This window comes from Manduca sexta, chromosome 23 (assembly GCF_014839805.1).
Source record: "Manduca sexta isolate Smith_Timp_Sample1 chromosome 23, JHU_Msex_v1.0, whole genome shotgun sequence".
NCBI classification, from domain to species: Eukaryota; Metazoa; Arthropoda; class Insecta; order Lepidoptera; family Sphingidae; genus Manduca; species Manduca sexta.
The window spans coordinates 8,235,551-8,262,968 of NC_051137.1; the positions used below are offsets into that span (position 1 = coordinate 8,235,551).

At 34.3% G+C, this 27,418-nt stretch overlaps 1 protein-coding gene and 1 non-coding gene across 11 annotated transcripts in view; one reads left to right on the top strand and one right to left on the bottom strand.

Moving 5' to 3' along the window:
* LOC115447134 (tensin) overlaps positions 1–27,418 on the bottom strand; it is an 88,747-nt gene that overhangs the window by 44,506 nt on the left and 16,823 nt on the right. For 4 of the 10 annotated variants that reach the window (XM_030174072.1, XM_030174073.2, XM_030174074.2 and 1 more), the window contains exons 2-4: positions 21,494–21,602; positions 20,258–20,295; positions 893–961 (exon numbers count right to left, since the gene is read on the bottom strand). In XM_030174072.1, the coding sequence (XP_030029932.1) occupies positions 893–961; positions 20,258–20,295; positions 21,494–21,602 (216 nt within the window). Of the gene's footprint in view, positions 1–892; positions 962–12,140; positions 12,560–14,141; positions 14,410–16,470; positions 16,639–20,257; positions 20,296–21,493; positions 21,603–21,848; positions 21,882–27,418 lie in introns of those variants that run through there. The other 6 variants (XM_037441655.1, XM_037441656.1, XM_037441657.1 and 3 more) reach the window with 6 other exon arrangements.
* Trnam-cau lies at positions 26,838–26,909 on the top strand. Its single transcript has one exon. It is a non-coding gene; the product is annotated as a tRNA-Met (tRNA).

A 27,418-nucleotide genomic window follows, 5' to 3' on the forward strand; every position in this document is an offset into this window, starting at 1 on the left:
TTTCTTGTTCCCATAAACATAATGGGAAGTAATATCGGCAATATCCGACGCCAAAGAGCTCTTTATATCAGCCGTGTCTCGCAGCTCGTGCCCATCACAACACAAATACCGGTACGCGAAAAGTTTAATGCACCTTCTGAAGATTTCCCCAAAATGTTGTGAAGTCATTACAACACAATTACCCGTAATGGCTGCTCGTGTAAAAACTTTATAAATACTATACATTTTCAACCCAACACAAGAATGGATAATTGCAAGACCTTATACGAATGTTATGTAATAAGAAACATACGTTTGAAACAACTAGTTTATCTTCAAGCAATATGTAATTCTATCGCTCATTGTTACGATAAATCCTAATTTTGTATACCTATAACTTGTATCAAATATGTAGTTTAAAAGTTAATTTTACTTCTAGTCACACATGTACTACAGTTGTTTCATGGTCGTATTTTAATACTGTATTTAATCTTTGGTCCCAGAACTGTACAAGGTGACGGTAAGAATTGCATAGCTGGGTCATGTGTTGGCACCCATAGTATCGTGATCATTATGTGTGCCCTAAGTAGTGGTGGCCCATTACTTAGGGCACACATAATGATCATGACTCTATTATCTGCTCATTATTTTTCATAAAATAGGTTACGCAAGCGATACACGACAATCTTGATAAGGCACGAAATATAATAAATTGTATTATAATGCTGCGTATAAGACACGTTTTCGTCTTTTATAGAATAATGTATCAAAACTCACACTAGGTCAATGTGTTGGATTAAACCTTTTGTCCTATATCCTCTCAATAATAGACGACACCCGTGCGAAGCAGACAATATATAATATGAGGCTGGTATTATTATATTATCAACATAACAATAATGAATATACTCACAGAGTTCTGCAAGTGCGATAGTATCTGCGCGGTATTCGCCGGATCCGCCAGGTCTACAGCACCGGCCACCTGAAACAAATTCCTCTTGCTCCATTAAATGGGTCAATTGCTCCGTGGGGAGGACGGGGACGCTGGGCAATCACCGCCTGTATTTTATTTGCGGGTAGCGCGCTTCAGAGACAATTATTTTTTATTACTTTCTTGACGTTTGCAGGCAGCCAAGTTGAAGATAAAATTGTTTCGTAACAATGGCCTAAGTTTGCTCTTTTGTGATTATCGGACAAATCGTAAAGATATATCTTTAGGATACCTGAATTTATAAAGGTTATTAAACGGGTTCGAAATATTTACATATTTAAATAATCGAATAACATTGTTTTGTACCTATAAGTAATCCATATTATTACATTATTTATACGTTTGAAAGGTATGTCCTAGTAAGCAGTCAATAATTATAATAAAAAAAGTAAAAAGTTAATTTCCGGTCGTGTAAAAAAAATATTCAGAAACAAGAAGAAATTAATTATAATTAAAAATGTAAGTTTTATAATATTATATTAATAAACTATTATTGAGTAACTATAAGCTTAAACTCGTAAAAGATACAGGGAACAGATAATGTAGCACATTTTTTTCTTCTGACATAATTCTCCGATATCGAACATTTTATTGTCGATATTAAAAATTTATAGACATCATAAGTATCTTATACCAGAACAGCTATAAAAAATCATTGCACGCTATAAAGTGCGCTCTTAGAGTGCATATTATAAGACTCTTTGAGAAGGGCGCATCGACCTTGTACCACTAACTGGTATTCGCGACGCGTGTCACCTTGCCAAAACATGGCTCCGAAGTACGCATATCTAGTTGAAAGTACACTCGCTTCAACTTGGCATAATAATTTCCTTATCTTTGATATATAGCTGGGTCTTTATTCCAATCAATCAATTTACCACAAGGTCTCTGTTCTTTGATTCGATTCCGAGGTAGCGGCTAATTCCGGTTTAAAAAAAATATTTGCTTAGGATTGATTTTTCTATAAACTATGATGGACTCTAGATCAAGTTAATGCCAATCAAATTTTTTATACAAGAGTAACCTTTTACAAAACTTCGAAAATGCATACCGTCACATCGTTGTTACCTATTTTTATTTCAAAGCACTGCGACGTAAGCTCAAAGCGCTAGATGACTGTTCTACAAAAAGTCTGCTTTATCAAAGATGCATCTCGTATAGAGTAGTTGCGTGAAACAAAGGTCGCATCTGAAATAACAACATCAAATATTCGTACGTTTTTTCCCAGGAGCTATCCCTTGCTATACAAACACGAATGGAGATAACAAGAAGATTGGTTTCCAAGTCATGACAATGAGCTCCGGATTTGTTTGTTGTTTACGTAAACGAAAAATCGAGGTTTTCTAACTTCTATCTATGTTACAAATCCAATAACTATTCACATTCCTTTGCCAATAAAGTTTATAAAGTATATTGGGTAGGTAAACACGAAGATATAAAAAAACTGTCTCATTTGCAAAGATAAAAGCAGTCCGTGCTTTGTATTCGCTCTCAAAGTACTGCATATACCGTTCAAGTAAACGTAGCGTGATACTAAGTGGGAAAGAGTTCGTGAATGGCACCAGAATTTCATATGTTTTGCGTATTGCACGCGATCCAAATAATCCCCGGAGGTACTGTTAGTAGTTATTGTGAGCCGCCGTAATATCTCGTGTTAATGGCATCATGCATATTATTTAATATAAGTATTGTGCATTTAATTTTATTACGAATGATTGATATTAAGAATACAAACATAAATCAATATTTTGTTTTGAAACTGCAATAATTATATTACGCTATCCCAGAATAATTTCTCATAATTTTACACAAGGCTTAGATTAATAATTTTGTACCGACGCATCTCGATGTATCCACTTATCGATTGAAACAAGATATTGTAGAGACGTATGCAGCGTAATGTAATATATTTCCAATAAAGTCCAGGATCCCACGGGACCCTGTAATGAAAAAAGGCAACGCCGGTTCGCTTTAGACGTGCACGCGAAGTGCTATAATATGTCTAGTACTCTATTTGTCGAATAAGACAGTTATCAAAGTTGCATTATCTTTGATAGTGTGAAGTGCCGTCATTTGATGTAGCTAATGATTTCTTGATGCATTTTCATAATTCACCCACTCACATACTTGTAAACGTGTTCACGAGGTATTCATTATTAAATTACATAAAAGAAATCATGTACATACACACGTCTAGTAGCCGCGGGCATAACCGATACTTACAATGCAGGAAGAGAATAAATAATACGCAACAATTTCCTTAATTGTTTTCGATGAAAAACATCAGATTCTCAGGTTAATGACGTAATGTACACATTGGAGAAACTACCAAATACATCAAATTGCAAAAATGGACAGCGAAATAAACTTTATAATTATAGGAATTCCGAGTTGACAAGACAAACTGCTTGAATATAACGCATGTAACAAATGTAAAATTTATCATTACCTATCGTTTTTACAAATTGAGCGTATCTGTGGTATTGCCAGGATCGATTTCAACGCCGGCACATTGCTGTCACGGTAATACAAACTGTCTTCCGATCCTGTAAGAGAGTAAATCTACACGCCCTTGACAGTGCGCACATGCGTTTACCCATAATCGAGCTGCATTGAAATTTACGTCCGTGTTCGACAGCGCTCACTCGTTCAGTATACGCTTACAAGCGCATGCCGTTGTTAAGAGAAATGAGTTGAAATTGAGATAATGTTAGTATTCTTGTAAGTTGCTTATTTATAATTGCATAATATGTTTTCTATTAGACTGCGGTAAAATTTGGGTGCTTATATTTCTTGTAAGAGGTAATTCTCGCAAGAGGTAAATGACTCCGGAAATTAAAAGTAAGAGTTAATAATTTCTTTAAAATTTCTAAAAATGAAGCACCGATCGTATTTTTGTTTTTAAATTACTTAAACTTTAAAACTCGCATAAGTTAATCTATGTATGGCTAAATGTGTTAAGGCTTTAAAATGGTTTTGACACTTTCTCCATCACACTAATTTCCTGCGATAGCGCGGCGAGCCTATCGTCCATTAGTTTCCATCAGCTTAGGAAATTCATCACACGTTCGGCAAATAATGTGAAAAGAGGTCACGCCTATCCGTCCGGCCGTCAGCCGCCGGTGACTTATTGCACTTCGTCCATCAGCCTCCACATATTTTTCACTCGGAATTAATGAAACTTAGTCAACGGGTGTCAACAACTTCACACAACTTACTTTTACATGGCTAAAACACGAAACGACTACAGGGATACTAAATAAATTCATCGACCTACACCTATAAATACTAAAATAAAGTTGAACATCAAACATCAAATCACTTGTTCTGTGAGTAGCAATTAAACAACTACTGAAGAGAAAATGCATCAAGTCCACACAAGACATATGCGAGCCTCTTCACATGCCGCATTGCCGTAAAAATAACCTAATAGCACCACTCCCAGGCCCGCTGAGACGGCAATCGGCCCCATTTGCGTTGGTTGATTGACTCCAGAACCTCACTTACCAGTGTTTATTAGGTCGGTTAAGAAATGGCGAAGTTATAGCGCATAGTTTATTTTGATTCGAAGCATTCGGATGGTCTGGGATGCACGCACAGTCCGAGATTAGAACTGCTGGTGAATGAGTGTTTCAAGATTCCTAATTTCCGCGTTGTACTGATAGGAACCTTTTAGAACAAAGGATTTAATTAAAAAGACTGAGTCAGTATTGGTTATTTTAAGAATTTGTAATATTGCGCGATGAGGGTCGAAGAATACGTCAGCGTTCCGTTAGCTGGCAGTCGGCGGTGCCGCAATTTGTAATCATATTGCCATTAATTTTGCGACCCGGCCCCGTGTGGTCTTGATTCAAAGAGGAATTCTTGAACGAGTCTGACAGATCAATTTCGAAACAATGATGCAATGGAATGTTGGCCGATATACATTAAAAGAAATTCTTATTTCTAATTAGCTTTACACAAGATATAATGTGTAATTTTTATAAATAGCTATATAAATAGGAATCCAATTCATTTAAAAGTAATAATTATTCTCTATTAAATTAATATAGCACATCTAAACTAATCCATAATATTATAATGCTTGAGTAACTCTGTCTATCTGTTATCTTTTCACGCTTTAACCACTGAACTGATTTCGATTAAATTTGCTATGGAGATAGTTTGAGATGATGCGACGAACATGAGATTTTGTCCCGGAAAGGTACACTTTAGTATTTTATACCGGAAAAACTCTATCACGTGATAAAGCCGCGAGCAAATGCTAGACACTAATATTATAGGTGAAAATAAAAAAAATCTATATTACCATATTATGAAGCAGGGTTTAATATAGACTTAACTATGTATGATATTAGTAATGGGAAACAAAATAAGTAAGTACTAAGAACTACCGCAGATTGTTCAATTATACCTTCTATGGCCTTAAAATTATGCGCGAATTTTTACCTGTTTAGATCCATGCATGTCAATGATTCGGTATAAGTTGGTAAATAAATATATTGGGATAAATAATCAAACAAGAGAACAAACTAAGCCCTTAGCTAACTATAGGCCAACTGTTTTCAATATGCTCTACCACGCGCCCATACGTACCAATAGTTTAGTACCCTAACTGGACCGATTCTAGATTGTTTGTTGTTCATGGCGCTCACGCACCTTAATAATGAAATTATTAATACGTAAAAATTTATATGTTGATAATAAACTGCAATTAAAAGACACTCATACATTCGGTTTCTATTATGATCTTCGCTTCTCGTATTATAACAGTGGTAATTATTAACTAAAGAAAAAAATTCACTACAGCTCTACAAGAGCAAATTAATGGAGAACTGTTAGCAAGAAAGCGTACTGTTTTGTTGACCCTGTATTCGTGCGCTTACAGCTCAATCTAATTAAAGGACGGGCCGATGGAGAGCCTACAGTCTGCGGTGCGGCGGCTCTAAATGTGTAATTATTATGACATACGGTAGACATCCTCATTCATCAAAACTTAATTTAAAAGTAACCGTACAAGGTGTAAGCCGAAAGAGAATTATATGTTTCAACACATTTTTTTAAAAAAGCATGAAATTAAGTAACCGTTTAAGTTGTTTGCGTGAAGCGGCCGACAAGATCACACGGGCATCTCAATTCGCCGAGGAGGCATTGCCTGTCCAAGCCAATTGAGGTGTATGCGAAATAAAAACTGACATTTTCGCACATACACTTTATTGAGATCTTTATAACTAGAATGTCAGTCTGTCTAGTGACTAACATCTAACTTACTTACTCGTTAACTATGATGTGAATTATACTAACGGAGATTATTAGGTAATTCAAAAAAATGACTATCATTTACATTAGATTTTATTTCGTGGGAACGTAATATACATTGTGTTTCGTAAACTATACCTTATACAACACAGTGCGAATGTAATTCTGTTGTCATTATTTTGTTCTAGTTGCTCATATTCGTTTCGCTCTGGTAGTTAGTGTAATGTTTTACGAAGTTCATAAAGCAATGTCAGTATGCCTGTTACTCGATTCGAGGAAAACATTAATGTAATCTTATAAAGCACAAATGTGTATTTGTCGGTAACAAAATTATTAACGCATTAATGTGTAAGAAATTTTGCAGTAAAATTAATAGATGTCATGAGTTTTCTAATTTATATACCACTTATAATACATAAAATTCGATTATATTTTATTTCGCTATTAATATTTTATATATGAGGCAATAAACTTTTCATTAACGACTTTGTACTTTCTATGTACAGAGTTGTTAAAACAAATTGCCACCTAAACATAATAAGAAGAGATGATAGTGAAATTTTAGACAACAATGTTTTTAAAAAAAATTCCCATCAACATTAACATCGAAACAACCAAAATGTTTTCAACTATTCAGCTTGTTAAAAAAGCAAAAAAGCACGTCAAAAGGCGGCAGAGCAAATTGGCGAATGGCACAGCGTAATAAAGCGTTCGATGCTTTTTTCTCAAATATTGTAGCGTACATTCTTTGCTATTCGATTTCCTATTTTAGCATTGCGTGGAATTTGCATCGCGTGGTATGATTGACTACGAGTTCCGGGTCACTGAGAGCCTATTTAAGTTTTTGTATCGTTGTAAAAATATTTGCTGCATTGAGTCGGTACTTACAAGTAACAAAATTGTTTTTATTTTTGAGACACACACAGCACTTCTTTTTCCCTAAATGGATAGGAAAAAGTGCAACCATTATACCCATTTTTCGGCGTTTTCAGTCCCATAATGTGATAGGGGGTGAACCCATCGCCATATTGGTCATAAATTCTAGACTCCGAGCCAATAGCGGATAGAAAATCCTAATATCACTTTGCCCGACTTAGGATCCGAACCCAGGACCTCAAAGCGCTGTCGTCAGAAGCTATATATTATGGAGAACATTTTACAACCATACCCATACGCACACACGCATAACCATAGTAAAAATATTTGAACGTGAATATGAAACTGGGAAAGAATCTAATATTATAACAGTCTCATTTAAAAAGGAGACACAATGCAATCCTTATTATTCCAGAAAATCGATGTTAAATATACTGATATTAACTTCTTATTTAAACAGAAACTCTTAACGAGGAAAGTCTTTGTAAATATAATGTGCTATGGAGAAAGCGCTACCTCACTTAGACTTAATTAATTATCTACTCAACTCGGGGAATATCCACAATTCTAAGAGGATAGTATAGAGTATACTAACTCTTATTCATTGGCGATAGTACACTATAAAATACACTATAAAACTTACCAACAAATACATTTTCCGTAGATTAAAACATTGCTTTGATCAAAAATATTTTAAGACAAGTTTAATGCACCAAACCCGATGCACCAGAAATTCTGGAGACATTTTCTATAATTCTTGAACAGTTATAGTTAGAATCCCAACAATGTAACTATTCGGTGTGGTTGACCATCCACAGACAAGGTGCCGCAATCATGCAAACAGACCAACACAATCAACGAATACCACAGACGGCCGTAAACTACACCGGCAGATATAAATAAGTGTACCCGTCCCGCCGATCATGGATTTATCTCGAAAATATGTCTCGTATCTTTCCTTTCCGAATTTCATCTTTACGAAAGTAGTTTTTGAATAACTTATACCAAAAACGAAAACAAATTATTGCCTCTACTCGCGTCGCCGAATTCCGCAAACCGAAACGTCCTTGCATTGTTCAATTCAGACTCCTTAATCATGAGTTATCGCCAACTGAATTTATCGATGCTATATCAAACGAAATTTTCAAACAAGATTTTGTGTAGACGAGTGGATGCGTCAATGTGATAAAAGCGTATTAACTTCGCCATACTAACAATGTAAACAGACGTAAAGGTAGAATCAAAATTAATTATGTAGTGAGATAATTAAACAATGTTACTTAAATTTTATCTATGTTTGATCAAACATTTTTAGTACATAACTAGCTATCTTTAAAATCTGCTTCAACTTATCATTCAATGGTTACTTCATTGAAAATATTTAAATCCTATTTTTTGAAATTGTTAAGTTCATATTACCGTTTTGTACTATAGAAATAGCGTAGTATAGTCGGGGCATATATCGACGGTACCTTGCTCACCTAGACCGGTCGGCTCCGTAGTTAATCTTCCCGGGAGAAGGCAACGCACCCGGAAACTGGGTGACATTTGAGATATCGACCGACACATCGGAAGTGATATAAGTCTCATCACAACGTTCTTATACCGTATGTCTTAAATATTGTGTAAGCGAAAATCATACCATATTGAGAAAACAAAAAAATGTTATGTAAACAAATATGTTCCCACTTCTCAGTCATGTTCAGTATAATACAAACTGTATTGTAAGTATATGGTGTAATTAAGAGATCTGAGGAAAGGATTCGTAAAGAATATATTCTTCGTTGGGTTAGTGCATAGAATGTTATACATTTAATTTATTCGTATATTATGTATTAATTAATTATTTAAACCACCAGTCCAAAGTGCGACTTAACATTAAGCGATGTTTGCTATTGTAGACGTATTTATAACACTTTAAGTGCGAATCATAACCAGTACATCATAATATTAAAATATGAAATAATTACACTTTTATAAAATGTCAATTATTGTACCTAGAGTGAGATGTCACATTATTTATTACCTAATAAAAGTAAGTCAAATACTTTAGTCAGCAACGTGATGAGTGATTATTATTCCTGATTAACAAGTTGCGCGCGTGGGTTATAATTATCGGAATAAGTTGGGAGTTAGAATTGTCATTTTAGAACTTCATAAATATAGCTGAATTTACAAAGTACAATTACATAACACCTATTTACGTCGGTCTTAGAAATAATTGTACCACCGCGGGTGAGATTACCAAGTGAGCCAGCGTATTTTTATTTCCACAAAAATATTTTTACGTAACAAGATTTGGGTCTCCTGACAGTCTAGGTTTAACCTATATTTTGTCCTTCATTATGTTAAAGAATCGTATCATGTGCGCATACAATAATACATTTTAAATTATATATATTTCCTATATCAATCTATTTCAGTTCGAGAAGCAAAAATATAACATCATTAGGTCTAATTTAGTTTGTTTCCTGCTTCATTAACCAGCTCCCACTGACACCAGTAAGGCACCAACAACAGCTACTATTCGCTGGAAAAGCTCACATTGATTTTCTCAGAAGCTATTACGTAATGCTGTGTCGACATGCCGAGATATTCTACTCGTTCCGGGGAACTTGTACACCGGGACGTATAATTTGCAATCATCAAATGATTAAACCGTAGTTATAAAATATTCAATTATTTTCTTTATAATTATAAAATTAATATTTATCGGTATTGTAGTACCGAGATCATCGTATAGTGATGTTGAACATCTGATGTGTACCTATGTAAGAATCCCTGAAATGCAAAACCGCATGCGGCCTCAAAGTGCAGTTCCGTAGGCAAATGAAATAGCATACGTAACAACTAAGTAAATCTTTTGCAAACTTGAAAATTGTGAATATAATATAAAAATAAAAATTAATATAACGTGTTCATGATTTTTTGTAGTATTAATTTAATAAAATTTTCTTCAACGAACTATCAATCTAAACAGAAACATACACATAAAATGCACCACAAAATATATAAAACATTTCAAATTATGAGAACACTCTGTGAATCTTCAATTTAATATATTTTAGAGGTGGGGTGGATGCAAATCTGCGCAAGTAGACGAAGCGTTAAGTCTGCAGTAATTGCACATACATATAACATAACAAGCTTTTGCTCGCGGCCTCGCCCGTATGAAATACTTTTCCGTGATAAAAGTCCCCGATAAATATATTTTCCCGGGATAGAAAGTATGTCTATGTTTTTCTCAAGATCTCAAACTATCGCCAAACCAAATTTCATCGAAATCCGTAGGGTAGCTTTTTCATATCATCGCATTTAGATAGGCAGGCAGATGCGTCGAGGGACTTTGCTTTAAAATATTTTTTTTAGAACTTTTAAGAGGAATAATTCCGTTATATATGATTGTTGCGTAACTTTAACCGTTTACGCAGCACACGCAAAACAAGCTCTCAAAATGAATAATTATTTCTTGTTTTTGCAACATTTTGTATTGATGCTCGGTCATAGCGTAATGCTATATAGCTTCGATAAATGGGCTATCCAACACTAAAAGAATTTTTCAATTCGAACCAGTAGTTCCTGAGATTAGCACGTTCAAACAAACTTTTCAACTGTATATAATAGTATAGAACGTTATGTGTACGTATATGTCGGAAGAGGTCGATTTAATGAAAACACGGCATCGTTACGAGATGCCAATATCACGGAGCACTAGTTCGGAGAGCATCGGGCACCAATACAAATGTTATGAAACTCACATTTCCGGTTAGTGAAGTACAACATTACTGCGTGTTCCACATACTTAAAATCACATGTGGCGAACTTCTCGTAACACCGCTCGTTACTAGATGTTTTCGTTAGATTATTTATTGATATACATAACATTATAATATTATTTTCATAACGAGCAATCTGGATTGAATACATTTTTACTTAATTTTAATTTTACACCCGGATGTAATATTAGTACCATGTTATGCTTGTTACAAATTGTTATGTATCCGATTTAGTACAATTATAAGATTGCGATAGATATACATAATTTTTCCAATGATACACTTTGAAGCATTAAACTATGATGTATGGAATACAACGTAATGGTATATAATTAAATCTTAGCTCACAAACTAGAACCGACTCCATTAGAGTCTATTCACGGCAAATTATTATTTCCCAGCCTAAATGCACAGGAATTTCGAAAGTCAGTGATTATTAATCGAACTGTTAGTAATTATGAATGCAACGGTAAATAAAGTCGTAAGATTTGACATTATTGCGTCATAGCCGCGGGTGCCGGGTGCCCCGTAGCGCCTCAAGCCTAGATCAACCTGGGCTGAAACTATTGTCGTGAGACGGGCGCGGCGTTATGTCTGCAAAGCTTTAAGGACAGATTTTACATTCCTTACTAAATTCCTTGCCGATTCTCTCCTTTTAGTCATATCTGCTATCACGGATTCAAACACTATTGAATAGGTATACTGGCTACTGAAAGTGAATATTTGTTGAAAGATTTATGTGTTACAATAATAAAGTGTCAAAGTGCTCTATCACAAAACAGAAATGCAAAAATGATAGAACTTCGGACTTTTTATGAATGTAAAGTACTATAAAATAATTATGAAATATTTTAATATAAATTATCTTCGTAGGTAATTATTTACTACAATTTAGACGCACGTACTTTTAATCTTGAATCAAGTCTTATAACAATTGGAGAATCTACTTGGTATTTATTTATACAAATTGAAGTCAAATAATTATAGTAAATATAATTATTACACTCATGTCGGCAGAATTAAAAGATTTAAAGTAAATCGGTGTTAATGTCTCTGTTAGTTGAATATATAAATGTATCATTACTCTTAATAGGTCAAAAAGTACTGTACCTATGTCAGAATCAGTCACCTTATATGGGGATTTTAAACTAAATTATTGGCATATAAATCACATTGGTAGAAATTATATTACGGATTATATCGAGGTTAGAGTCAAGCAAACCTCGACTCTATGTAAATGATAGAAATTTTATATTTACCCTTAAATCCGTTCTGTCAGATGAGCTGCCTATCCTTCCGTTATGATGCATATTCAAATAACACTTTTGTCCACTTCAATAACACATGTAACGTAAAGATTTCGTCTCCGAACACTGTTAGTTCAAAGTTCTTTAGTTAGTCCTCATTAGCGTTATGCACTGTGCACACATTGTTCAACTGACCGCATAAACAATGTATCTTCATCTTAATAGGCACATGACACGACACTATTTCAGTCTACTCGAACAGACGGCACTGTATCTCAACACATGCATTCAGTTCTCAGAAATGCATATTACATATTGTCATTATGTAATTCAACATAAATATTGGTAACAAAGTTTGCTGGCATATATTATATCCACCTGCGACTTGGGTAATGGCATACGTGACTCAAGAACTACAGTTTATCGATAAACTGAAAACATAACAGTGTTATCGCTCACAATCGTCATTGGCGGCCGTGTCGGATGCTATTTTTATATGATAATAAATCGCTGTCACCTTGAACGTTGATTTTCGCCAAATTCCATACCTATACAACTTTCGTATTATGACATCCCATTATTTAAATTATTGTAAATGCGTTGTTTGTGTATCAGTCAGTGAATCAGAGAATTTATTAATAATTTACATTTTCTGAGGGATGAGTCAGATTATTTAGAGAAATCCTTGCAGTCCCCGACATAAGCAACCATATTTTAAGCCGTTTATGCACTATTTTACCGCAAATAACTAAATAAACACAGATTTCAACTACTAATTACTAGCATTTGGTCTAAGCGGGTCTAATTGAAACTGGCAGACTTCACATACATGGAATTCTTAGGAACTCTCGTGTATTCAAGTTTTTAATCAGGAGGTTTTCTTTCAACGTAAAAACGAATGATGCACAATCTATTCGACATATGAAGAGACAGTGTATGGTTTATGGATGGAACTTCATTCCTTTTAGACTTCCGTTAGTTGTCGAAACGTTACTTAAATTACATCTTGTACAAACTACTGCCATATATGTAAAACTATAGGTACAAATTGTTAAGAAAATAAGTCTTTTTTTAATTATAAGTTATGTCAATATCTGCATACTAATTATAATTTTGTATTAATAAGGCTTTGTTTGTATAGTTTATATAATTACCTATTATAACGATAAAATAATTCGGCACTGCGGGAATAAACCCAGAAATCCGTTATAACACGTATGTTTTAAATTATTCTTTAAAACCTATACTTAATGACCCTCTGTGACGTAGCTTAGTAAGCGATAAGACGACTATGAAACGAAATGCCACGAATTCGATTCCGGCACCAACAACAATACGTTTTAAGTTTTCCCTGTATTACATACTTGCCCACTGCTGAGCATGGGCCTCCTCTACTACTGAGTGGGATATATGAGTATATATTGTATATTATTTCTAATGAACATTAATGAATTCCATTTTAATAATTAAGTGGAATAACTATCTTTCGTTGGCTTGTAAGTATCTTCAAAATAATATTTGACATAAACAAGGTTGTTTTTTTATTCTTTTGTAATTTGTTGAACAGAGTCACTCTATTCCCATAAATTGTATTGTTTTAACAAATGTATCAAAATAATAACTTCTGTATTAAAAAAAATCTTACATAACTTTATTGTTTATCCGATAAACTTAACCGGAGACCACAATTCGACTGAATATTATGCGATCGAACGCAGTTAGCCGGCCCAATCGGTGAAGTGATATATCAAGTTAAGGCAGGTCATAAGTTCAAGTACCACTCGTATTTTCAAGTCGCAAATCACGCTCAGGTATCTCAACGAACAATTAATGGGTGCGTCATGCACGACGCAGAAACTTTAATCTCACGCGGAATCTAATACACGCAAGTTTTCAACTTCAATACTATAAATAAAAAAGTAACATTATAAGAAAACTATACACAAAATCTAATTAACCACAAGTGTTAACTCAACATTATGTCCGTTTATGAATATTAAAATAGTTAGGTACCACCGACACGTTCAGCTAGCGTTCAACTCTCCATATTCAGTTCAAAGCTCTTAACAATCCAGTATCTTAGGATTACGACGAATTTGCACAGATTTCCCGAGTCACGGTACAATGGCCCACCGGCGAGCGTTATTTATAGAACCGCCGTCGGTATTTTACTATTAAAGGATTTTGTTTCAGAACGAGGACTTGTTAGCGCGAATGTTTATCGCAAAAAACGAAATTCGCGTGCGCGTGGGCCAGTCGGCGCGCGCTGTGGCACTGCTCGTGTTCCAAGGAGAGCGCGGCGTGGTGGCGTGTGGTGGCGTGCGTTGCACCTGACGCGGCCCGCGCCCGCAGCGCTCGCCTCCAGCTTCCAACCCCGACTCACTCCCACCTAATCATCTCATCATACTCGACATCCCACTGAACGTGGCACCAAGACTGAGTTTCTAAAACTTCCTGACACCAAACCAATAGTGCAAATAAACAACAAAATAGCTCTGCGTAATCTACAGTTCATTCTCTTCATTAGTGTTATGAAAGGAGTTAACAAAACTTCGCGAATTAAATACAAGACGTTGTAAAACGAAATGATGCAACGTTTACAAACCGCGAGTAAATAACATTAACGAGGAAAATTAGAAACTTCTCGCGGTTGAAACTCTGAGTGAGAAATTGCCTGAATTAGTTTAACGTGGACCTCGCGTAAACTCAAACAAAGCCTTTTTTGGGAACTTTCCGTGATAAATGTCTAGCATTCAAGCAAGTTAATGTTTAAAGCAATAGAGTTAATTTGGGTTATAGTTGAATGTAAAACGTCAAAGGCTATTAAAGTAAATATATAGGTATGCACACAATTAAATTTAGCGCTCGAAACTTCATAAGTAAATAGGTTGACTAATGATTATTTGTATATTTTTTGAGTAATTAGAAAGTGTACCTCTCGCTGCATTAAATACTTAAACTTAAATTAAAAATGCTTTCAAAAACATTAATATTTATATGACATTAAATTTCTTCATGAAGTGTAATACATTAAACTTATGAAAGGAATCTATAATATTTACTTTCTACAGAGCTACGTTTTGCTAACGCGCCAGACCATTCTGTTGCCAAATATCCGCGCCCGTGGGGGCGCTTTATAATTCTCCAAATAAACGTTTATAACAGTTACGCACGTTAAAAACCCATTTGTATTAATTAATTCATATAATCGTATCAGACTGTAAACATGTTTAATAGCGGAAGGGTAATGGATCTCAATCAATGAAACCGTTTCGCTATCGCTGTCCTATATACGATTTTTGTAATGCTGAGGCGCGGCGAAGTGCGAGGGCAGTGGGCAAACAACAAGCATTAGGTAGGGAGTTGTTTGAGTATGCGTCACAGCACAATCTTAAACATTACACACTCGGACCATTGACTCCCACTTAACGGCACCTACATTATGACGCCTTATACCTCCTTAACTATACATTTCTCCAAAGTAACCAGTGAACCACGACATCCCGGCTTGAATTAAACAATTAGGCCAACTTTGTTTTATGTTTTTCAATTGGTTGGATATGGTTTCCGGAGTATATAAGTACTAGCAACGCAAGTGTTAAGACTTGACATAAGTATGGTTATTGGTTAGTAAATAATTAAATAGGCTGGGACCTGACCGCACCCTATGTCAAAACGTAACATAAAGGCAGGACGTACTCCCGCGAAAACAACCAGATAATTGGAGTCAGTAGGGTCCCCAGACTGAGGAGACTACATTTTCCATAGCCGGTCTTTCTTTATAGCGTAATGAGAAAAAGATGATTGACGATGTGATGCTAAACCACCGCTTATGTAATTTCCTATTGTTAGAGTCACTCTAGATTGCCAAACTCCTTTTTAAAATAGATTACATTTATTTATCTTTGTATCGCATGTACGGAACAATACACTTTTTATATATCTAAAGTAAACACAATTTTCGTGGTCGCGTACGAATGAATAAAAAATATATCGTTATCGGTATTATAGGGCGTGTACATACGGGAACTCCACATCGTGTGTGTCAAAATCGATATTTGAACCATCACCATCATCATCTTTTATGGCGTGCATTTCGTTATTGATTTATTTGACATTATCATCGCTGTACAAAATGTTATGTGCGTTCTATTGTTACGTTGAGTTTAACGTCACACGCTTTAAACTCGAGAATCCGTTTACATGTTTTGTACTCCTACGCCGCGCCGCGCAGTAAAATTTACGAGCATTTTACGATTCAATTTACATTGAAAAAGCACAAGTAACGGGTTTCAAGTGATCTCAGTTTCGGTAACAACAGCTCACAATATTTAACAATTACCATAGCTGTTCACAGAAGCGCCTAATGCCACATGTTGAAAATTCACACGACACGATATTGTTGGCCGCGCACTCGAAGGAGCCGTTTATAAACCACTAATTTATTCACTTCATTGCAACTCAATCGTTTTGTTAAAAAGATGATGTGTCGCAAGCGAGCTCTTTACCGTACGTCGCGATACAACTGATAACATCGTCCAATGTTACCGAAATGTACAATTTCGTCATCACTCCAATAATGATCAATTAGAACAGACGCTCCATTGCGGGTAATGTTTTTGGAGCGTCAATAATGACTTTTAACATTAACTTATGTTAATGCGGTGTAAAGAAAACATTCAATTAACAAAGAATTTGGACTTAATGTTTGTAAGTAAATAAACAGGGAGGCCAGTGCAGGGACAAGTTTCATCAGCAATGCAAATCACACGACGAGGAAACGTTCGACCTGACAAAACATTCTGACGTTTTCTTGCAACGCTTCGCGGATATTCATATTTGAGACGGAATTAGTTACATATTTTAAACAAATTAATAAATAGTTGTTTACATACGCGCAAAATTTACTTAAGTATGTACTCTGTTAAGACGGCAATAATAAGTTAAATAGATGCCATTTTTTTATGTAGCTAGTATCGTCCTTATGACTAGACATACGTTAATAAATTAAACCCTAAGAGATTGAGAATTGAAGCAAACCATGAACCGATTTTGATCAATTTTGATATGTGAATAGTTTGAGATCGAGGAAAAAATATTACCTTATAATCAACCTCTATAAATCTATAAATAAAATAGAAAAAAATCAAAATTTATTCGATAAATACTTAAAAAGGAATAGCTCAAACTCAAATGAAAATACCCAAATGGGTCTATTGGCGATAATGAACTGATAATATTATTACGTATGTAGGCCTATTTCTCTAGACTAATAGTCGCTTTCTCAATAATATATAGTACTAGTAGACGATCCTAGGAATAGTTCAGTTTTGACCAACTGCTCAATAGAGTCCCGACATCTTAGCAAACTTACGCTGTATGATGAATTATTAATAGCCATGGAACGAGCAAACGCTTTCAATCATTGGATCTGACAGAAACTTCCGATTAACCAATCGAAAAAGCTATTTAAAAAAAATAGTTCAGCTATAATTTGATAATAATGAAAATAAATTTACTCACAAACGTAGGATGACATGTCTAAAAAAAATATACATCAAAAGAAATGTAGTACTGGTAGGGTTCATAATCACTAGATATACTTTATTAAATAATATGTAACATTTTGATCGATAATAATTCACTTTACCTTGATAACGTTTAAAAGCTACTATAGCATATTCGTATTTTAATTAAAATAAACGCAGTACATCTAATGAAACAAATTAAACAAAATGAAACTGTTTGGCGAGTTCATTAAATTCAGAATAAATGTTTAATTTGTGCCAGGAGGCGTAGGGTTGCCACATGGTAATTATAAATCCCCGGAGCGCCTTTCGAGCCAAATTATCTGTGATAAGATTGTAAGATTTTCCAAGAAGAGCTTGCAGTGTTGTTGTGTTTCGCAAAACTTATTAGCTGTGTAACCAGACCTTCTAAAAAATAAACGTTCGTAAACATACCAATGCAGTAAGAATCTTAATGATGTTGTTATGGTAATAATACACAAAGCAATAAATTTTTGACAAGAAGTATAATTATGTATGTTTTAGGTATCCAATTTAGGTAGGACATAGAACAATACGAGCGTGACCGGCGGCGGGCGGCTGATTGCGATCAGCATTTGCGGCGAGCCAAACGTGAACTAGTAAAACCGGAATATTAGCTATCACTGTTTTATGCATAATTTTAAGCAACCCTAAAAGACCCGTTGTTTTTACATTTGAGTGTCGCGAAGGTGGAAGTAAAATTTTGAATCAAATGTCGTCATTATTTAGGCACAATTTTGTCTCGAACAATGCATATGTTAGTGAAAAGTTATAAATAAATGTAGGTATCCCCGTGAGAATTATTCATAGTCACATAAAATGGATTTAGTATAGTGTGTTGACAGATTAACTTCAATAAGATATTTGGATATTTATCCAAGTGGCCCTAACATTAGATTAGGGCTTACTGATATGAATTTGATATTCGACTACTTAAAAATCAAATAAGATGTTTATTCCGCCTCCACTGAACAAAGTTTAAGCAGATTGCGGAAAATTTTCGTCCGTTTATAAATTATAAATACGATCGTGGTTGTTTCTAATTAATTAAATTATAATATAAAACAACGATCCCAAGAAAGTATCTATAAATTGAAAATATTTTTGTGTATATTTTTATGATTAATTTTTTTTAATGCGTTAATATGACATAAGTAATGTTCTACCTGCCTTCATACTTATGTAAATAAGATATTATATTTTTTGAACTTATTGATAATCGTTCAAAACATATGGTGCCAAAATACGAGAATAAACAATAATTAATTCAGATCACTAGCACTTACCTATAGTAATTAAGATCGGCCTATAAAAAAACACTTAATTAAAAAAGCAGATTAGTAAAATTAAAACTGTTCCCTTAAGTATATTTTTTAATTTTACATCAACTCTAATCCCGTAATAGCAAAAAGTTAATTTTATGGCGCCAAATCTTTGGCGCTATTATTTTATTAAATAAACGCCATCTAGTAGTAGTGAGAACAAAATATTGCTTACTAAGATATCACACATTGTAACCGCGCATGCGCTTTAAACAACTTACAAAAAGTAGAGTTTCTCAATAATAGTCATACAACTTAAACACAGAGGGCGCTGTAATACATACAATATTCATAGACATAGTCTAGTATTTCTCTACGACTACAAACCATTACTGGATAAAAAAAAAACTTTATGAATAGTAGGTACGTTATACGTATGTAATATACAAAATTATACTACCGTTTTATATAGCTCTGTATCATATTTTGGGAACGGAATGAAACTAGAAAAATAGGTTCGTTATGAATTGTATGGTATGTAATTAATTAATGTCATGGATTAATATTATATTATAATTTATATTGTACATTTCATAAATCTTTTCTTAGTTGTATGAACGATTTAGCTCTCTTACACGATACTACCTTGATTCCTAAAACAGTAGTCGGATATAGATACAATTTTAAGAGAGTAAGTATATTTAAAACTTTGCCTGATTTTAGCAGTATCTATCAGTGTGAATCATAAAATATATAAATTATTGCCTCGTATGAACATAACAATAGTTTTATACACTTACGGGTATCACTCTGGTCGACCCTGCCCTCTTAGAAAGTGGCTGTAGCGTGATTCTATCCCATAAGGCAGTTATACCATATGAATTTCACCTATTGTCCCCTAATTTAAAGCAACCCCTAAGGGCTACACTTCAAAGCGGAGGAGTGCACTGTGCAACATCAGCCTATTTTAGCGGTACGTCGCGTCGCATCATCGTATCGTCTCGACGTTTACCATTAGTTAAGGTAAGGTTTTGGAATATTGACTCATGCCTTTGTATTTCATTCTAAGTTCTTGATAGTACTAATTCTTGATAATACTATTAAGTGTGTAAGCATTAACTTATATTCACTAATACAATACAATACAACCCATTACATCTAAGTGTCTTAGTACATATTTCTTTACGCTATAAGAATTAAGTTAATCTTATCTTACTTGAATTCAGTTTTTATTTATTCAATATAATAAAACATACGTTTAAAATACGATGCATGTTTCAAATGAGCATATTATCTGTACTATGCAATATCAACTTACCTTGCTTTCGCACGCCGTGTGGCAGACATATTTGCATACTGGAACAAACAAACAAATATTATTCATGCATTGTTAGGTTCTATTTTAACATCTGTCTGTTATAAGCATATTGATTTTTTTATATTTTTCTAGAACGAGATATTGTTTGTTACTTTTTAATAATCGTCTCTCCCCATTTCCCTTGCCTTCCAGATATGAGCTGCAAAATAAACAGATGTAATATTCCTCTAGTTATTAAAACAAAAGTGATGGGATTTTCGAACTATGTAGATATTCATATTTGAATTATAACTTTACGTCAGTTTTCTGTAAGATAAACAAAATCTAAGAAAACTATGAAATTCCCAACACTGCGTTCAGGCGCATTGTGCATTCGCATAGTATTGTTTGTGAATACGGATATGAGAAACAGACTTATTATTATTATTATTTATAAAATCAAATTGTATAGGTACCTATATTCCTATTTAATAAAAGTAACAATTAACGTCAATTATATATTTTCATTTATTACGTTTGATTAATAAAACAAAATACCAGGAAAAGCATATTTCTCAATAGTTAAGTAAATGACGGGGAGCGCGTTATTTATGATCTAAAATATCTATCTTGAAACAATAATAAATTGTATCACATTGGAATTATAATAGATAAGTATCACCGAGAAAGTCACGCAAAACCTAACGCTAAATATAATATCCCGTTGCAAAGCAACATATTAGTTAAGAACGTAACGGACAATTGTGCATTCGACTGTCGTGGCGAAGAAAATGTGCCATGGATCGTTATGTGTGCTCTTACCGACCAATAAACCACAAGTCGTTGATGTCAAATATCGTCAAGCGATTTGATTTCGGTACGTGCCTCCACTTAAACATTCCTTTTAGTCTGACTAGTGTTATAGCCAACGTTTTCAAATAAAAGTGACACCGTTACTTCATTAGCGTTCCATGTGGATATGCTAATAAATACAAACATAGTAGCAATAATTTAAGTATGCCACAACTTAGTGTGCGCTTTTGTTCTAATTTTAATATTACTAGGATATGAATTTTGAATGTAAACGTCTTAACCTGCTAATTAAATTTTTAGATCTATTTTTTTTAAATAACCAACGTCATAGAGCGACCTGTAAGCCCCGTAATGAAAAAGTAACATTTACGAATCGCTTTTAAGCTAAATTTTATCATACGTAAGTTTTATCGTTTTTTTTTATTGTGATATATATATACATACCTCTACAACATGAACCTTGATTGTTCACAGGCTGATGACACCACTGGCACGGCCGAGGTTTGCGGAACGATTTGCTCCGGAACGCATGACTTTGAGCCACACCCTCTTTCTGTAAAAAAATTAAGCAAAGATGAATTTATTAAATGAAATTTAAGTCAATCAATGTTAACCATCAAATAAACTATAATCAAACTCAAACAGAGCAGAGAGGTCAAAGAATTACCCTATATTATCCACACAAATTTTAAATCGTGTGCTATATTTTATCCTATGAATGATTTTGGATGATTGAAAAATCAGCCCTTATTATTATAAATATTAGTAAAATCAAATAAATCTATAATAACAAACGTACACAAAAATCGTATCTCATTTTCTGAACAGCACGGCTGATTGTAACACTAAAACGGTTGGCACAAGAACACGGAATGACAAAGCCATTGTTGAGGATCGAAGCTTGAAGGATGCGTAGAATTAACGGGCACATTTTATTGCCGCTCGACCACCTAGTCCCTTACCTGCCCGTTTTGTCGAACGCGCTACAATAGGCAGAGCCGCAAGGCGCGCCCATTCAGTATGGGAGCACGCGCCTAGCAATTATGTTTTTTTTACAGAATTGTAACTATTCTAAATTTAAATTTATCTATTAAAAGGATAAAAATACAAAATCTTATTATGGCGGCCTAGATTGGTATGGTACTGATTTATTTTTTAAACAGGAACTGTGTTTAATAGTTGTCTAGTTCTGATTTAGGCAAATAAATCTTCAGGCATTACTCAGCTCGGGCAGGAGTTGACAATACAATGTGGTAGTAAATAATTAATTTCTATTCAATTCCATGTCACCCGCGATACCTAACGTTTCCAGTCGCAATTTACATTGAATAATACAGCACAGAGGGTCACGATCTTTATCTATTTTACAGCGCTGACATATTTTACACTCGTTAGCAAATTATATCTCACAGTCACAAATCAGATTTCAATGATTTTGCTTAGCTCTTGGATAATATTAGCTTTTGTCGATTGCTTTTGTTTTGAATAATACATAAGAACCAGTTCTATTTTGAAATGACATGCTACAGTCTAGAACTTGACGAGCACAAGTGAACCTTTGTATTATGCTAAGTATCGCAACTACTAATTATAACTAATGACGTCATGAGTTTCTGCGCAGTCGCCGGCTCCGAAACTACTGGCGCCACATTTGCAGAGCATATGAGCAATCGTCGTCCTCGAAATCGGAGCTTGAAATAAATCATTTCAATGTGTTATCTACAGCATGGATGTGCGCTCAAGTGCTTTTAAAGCAATACAGTCCGTTATGCGAATGCCATACCGCAAACCACAATTAGGTCTTTAATTCCCAGTTAATCAACTGCAATAGACCTCTGTGAAAATATGCACTATATAGAATGTAATAAACCATACTTGCGTAAAATGAATTTCCTCTAGGTAACTTTAGTGCGGGTAATCTTAAATCTGAGACTCAAATTGAGTAAGTATAATATTGACAGCAAGCTATTATGAATAGTGAATGTGAATATTTATTATGCTAATGACTCATAGGCAACAAAATAATGAGAAATGTCTATTGTTATAATGCACCTACAATACTCAAAACTGTGAAAGCTTAATGTATTTTACATTACATTCTTGGAATCGATATTTATGTAATATTTTGCATTTACACGATTTTGATTTCAGAATTTTAGTAAAAATAAAACTTTTTTCGGATATGTTATGGTCAATCTGTCGATGCCACATCATTCAAAAACTGTTACACCGACAAAATAAATCACACCAAACATCTTTGCATAAAACGCAGCCGGCGCGGCGCGGCATCACGGACAGACGCACGCTCGTGTATAAAAACACATGGCACCTGCGCTTTACTCAACTAACCGAAATATGCAAGGCCCGATGCTCGACGCCCGTGCCGTACGCATCCATAAAAACAGAACGTATAAAAGGAAATTTTACAATGAAACTAACACACGGTCCATTAACGACTGCGTCGAATTTCATTGAACAGCTGTAGAACGATTTAAAACTACGATACATGCAACTGTATATTCAAGCAGATGTCTATATTCATTACATTGCTTTCATACTGCACACATTACATAGTTTAATAACTTATCAATGTGGTACAACTTAATATAAAACAACAATGCAATAAATAACAACAGGGTGTCGGAGTTTAGATAACCGAACGATGCTGTTCGAACCATATATTACACATTACAAGAAATTTCATTCTCAATGGAAGGCCAGTGTAAATAATGTAATACTTTTTTACAATTATTATGTAGAACATTTAAAATGTTTGGGACAAATTCGTCGCAATCCAACAATTACGATCATTGATGGAATTTGAACTCACGCAAAGATCCTACCGATTCTACCTGCTGTTCTGAGTGAACCAGGGATCCATGGGTGACAAGCTGACAAATAAATAATTAAATTCTACTGTCTGTAGAATGAGTTATTCCCTCGATGAATCTTTTAAATATCGCACCACCTTTTTGAGGTCGAGGAAAAAGCCGGCTAAATACTTTAATCCGACGACCGGTTAATACTTCCCAGGTTTATTTTTTTTTATAGCTTTCTTCTCATAATTTATACAATCCTGAAATATTTTTTTCTTTGAACAGATGCGAAGACAAAGTAAATGTTGCAATTATGAAAATCTTGCAAGAATTAGTGTTCATTTATAGGTGCTATCACTACCTGAAAATCAATACTATCGTTGCAAATTTAAAATCTCCTATGTTTAGTATACGTGCATAGCACACATGAGATTTTAACTTTATAAACCTTGTATTATAAAAGAAGAAAAGAAAGTACAATATTAACGATAGAGGTAAATTAATATTCGTTTTTCATTCGGTCGCGGGGCTTTGATCGCGAGAGTCATGATTGAACCGGCGAGGATGAAGACAATGCGTCGTCTGTCGGAACTGTGATAAATCAACAAAAGCGGTGCCCTTTTGACATTAACCACCATTGTTTTGTAACGTACTTCGTGTTTACCGAAAAGATGAAACGCACGTCACCTAATTATAAGGTAAATGCCCTTATCGTGTTTACTGCAATATTGCGCAAGAGGTTTTGCAAAGCATCACTTTTTTTCTTATACCATTTCCTTATTATCAATGATTTAATATCACGATTATGATCCCATGTAACATAAAGTAATGAATTCGTATTACTGTGATTTTTGTAAAATATATCTACAAGAATATTTTTGTACGAGTATTTTTTCGTGAATGCCTAAAAATTGGTAATTGTCAATAAATAAATTATTAGTACAGTCAAAAATTACATGGATAATTTTTTTTTATTTCGATTTAAATACTAATGGAGGTGAGACGAGGCCAAATTATAAAATAAACTCGCGTTGGTAGTTTATTAAAATTTCTCAGCGTCTAACCTGCATAAAATAATAATTTTAATGTTAGTACTAAGAAGGTACAAAATTATCACATTGTTAGGTTTATGCTCCAATTTTACACTTATCTGTTTGCACTCAAATTACACTGCGCTTTCGTAAGCTCCCTTGGCGTACGAAAGATTTTTGAACTCGGAAGTTAAGAACCATGTAAAAATTTACCATTTAAGTTTTAGCTTCATTGAAACACAACGCAATAAATTGCGAATTCAAAATGCTTAGCAGTAACAAGAAATTAAAAATCAAATTACTTAAATTTGCAAACCCATCCTTTCAAGTCACTGGTGATTTAAGGTCTCACTAAATTTGGCGCGAATAGTTAAGTAGGCTGTATTGCCATCTGTGCAGGAATCGATGCTTTCTCAAGTGTATAGTACGTGACGTCCGTTGACATGAAGGCATAAGAGGCTATAGAAAATTGTTTCACGCGTCGGCCGCCGTGGTCACGACCCGGCAGTTGGCATCGACTATGTCACCGGCATTAACACTTTGTTTCTATGTATTTACCCGTGTACATTCATTCTCAGTCCGTGAACGTAATGGTTTATGCACCCGATCGATTAGAAACTCATTCAAATTGCTAAATCGCAAAGTGACATCACCGCTGTCTGAACCTCTCTCCTTATTTGAAACTGTAGCTCATAACAATAAATAGAGTGTAACTATAAATCCTCATTACTAAATCATTCTATTTGTCGCAATTTTATACCTATTTAATGAGAGATTATCGAATAACAACACTAACATGCCTGCATTTTCTCTCGTCCCACATCTGGGCACAGTGTACGCTCTACGATAACTGTAGAGTGAGTAGAGACGGTGTAGTTTTGCAAGAGATATATTTTTTGTTATACTATGCAAAAAACAGAAACACTAGCGAGAAAACTTTATTAAAAAAGAGACGAGGTTATTGCAAACGAATTCTTTAAATAAACCTTCTTGATGCTGGGGGATGAGCGACGTATAGATGAAAATAGCGGATCCCCCCATTTCCCGACTCCCCACATGTTTAACACAATAACAATTATTTTCGTAAATGAGTGATAAATTAAATCAGTAGAACTCATAAGAAAAAAAAAACAACTCGAAGCATTGAGATCATTTTGTTACCTTTTAACATTATAATTAACATTTATCAAAACAGCGTAATAAAACGCAACCTTCGATTCCTTATCTTTATAGTTATTGGTGCGCGTGATCGGCTATCCTGATAACGTGACAATTATATACGTACATAAATGTTCTCATACCATGAAATATAAAATAAATTTTATTTTGTACACTATTTACAAAAATCTGTTTCGTAGAATCCTTCTAACAATAACAATTTGCAGCTCGGTCAATGACTTTAATTAATTACAAGTTCTAATTAAAGCGGACCCTTTGTAGCCGTTTGCAATGTAAGTTACGATTGGAATGTAGTCAGATTATTTAACTGCAATAGAGTACAATGAATTCTCAGTATACTTTGTTATGATTACTCTTAAAGATTTAATAGAAATAATAACACAAATACGGATTAGGATTTGATATTGATTATTGATAGTTGGTGGCCATACAAATGAGTAACGCTTTACTATTAAACAAAAACTGTCCCCTTATTCTGGTACACCGTCATTAAAATAAAAACAATTTTCCTCAATAAATATAATAATATTTATGATATGCAATGCACATTAATTATTATCTATGTGCTATTAATTTAATTTAAAATACGAAAATTTACTATTGGTCGCAAAAAAATCTCATCTAAGACTGTCGATTATGCTGTGTTCATAGTATGAACTTCATACACTAGTGAGTCGACTGTATAATTCTATATTATATCCGTGACAAAACACGCTGAAATATAAAAATTATCTAATACGTAATTTCGCGTCCTTTCACTGTAGCAGAGTGGCGCAGTGGAAGCGTGCTGGGCCCATAACCCAGAGGTCCGTGGATCGAAACCACGCTCTGCTAATCATATTTTTTGTAAAGAAAATTATAATTTATTTACTTATGCTAGTACACCTAGGTATCCGCCAGATTACCTAAAAACATTATTACTACGATGTTTTTCTTCAGCAATTGCTACCGGGAATGGTTACACTATAAACTGACAATTTCTTCGCCCCTGTTTGAGTGATGATGATTACCGGACACTCCCTTTATAAAGTTCGTGTGGGGAGCAACCCTCACTAAGGGCTAAGGGCGGATAAGTAACATTACATTGGATACGGATTGGAATAAATGTAGTGTTACATAATTAAAACTATTCTTCCAGTTATTATATTAACATCTTCAACAGTGACATCAATGGATAAAATTATATATGCGATAATGAGTAAGTATCGGTGTGATAAGTTTTCACGAGTTCGATAAACGGTGCCAATCGCCTTTTTGACTTATCTCAAAATAGACCATAAATTAAAGCTTTTTTTTACATATTTACAAATTACTTAGTTATTTTGATTCTTTATTGAAAACGG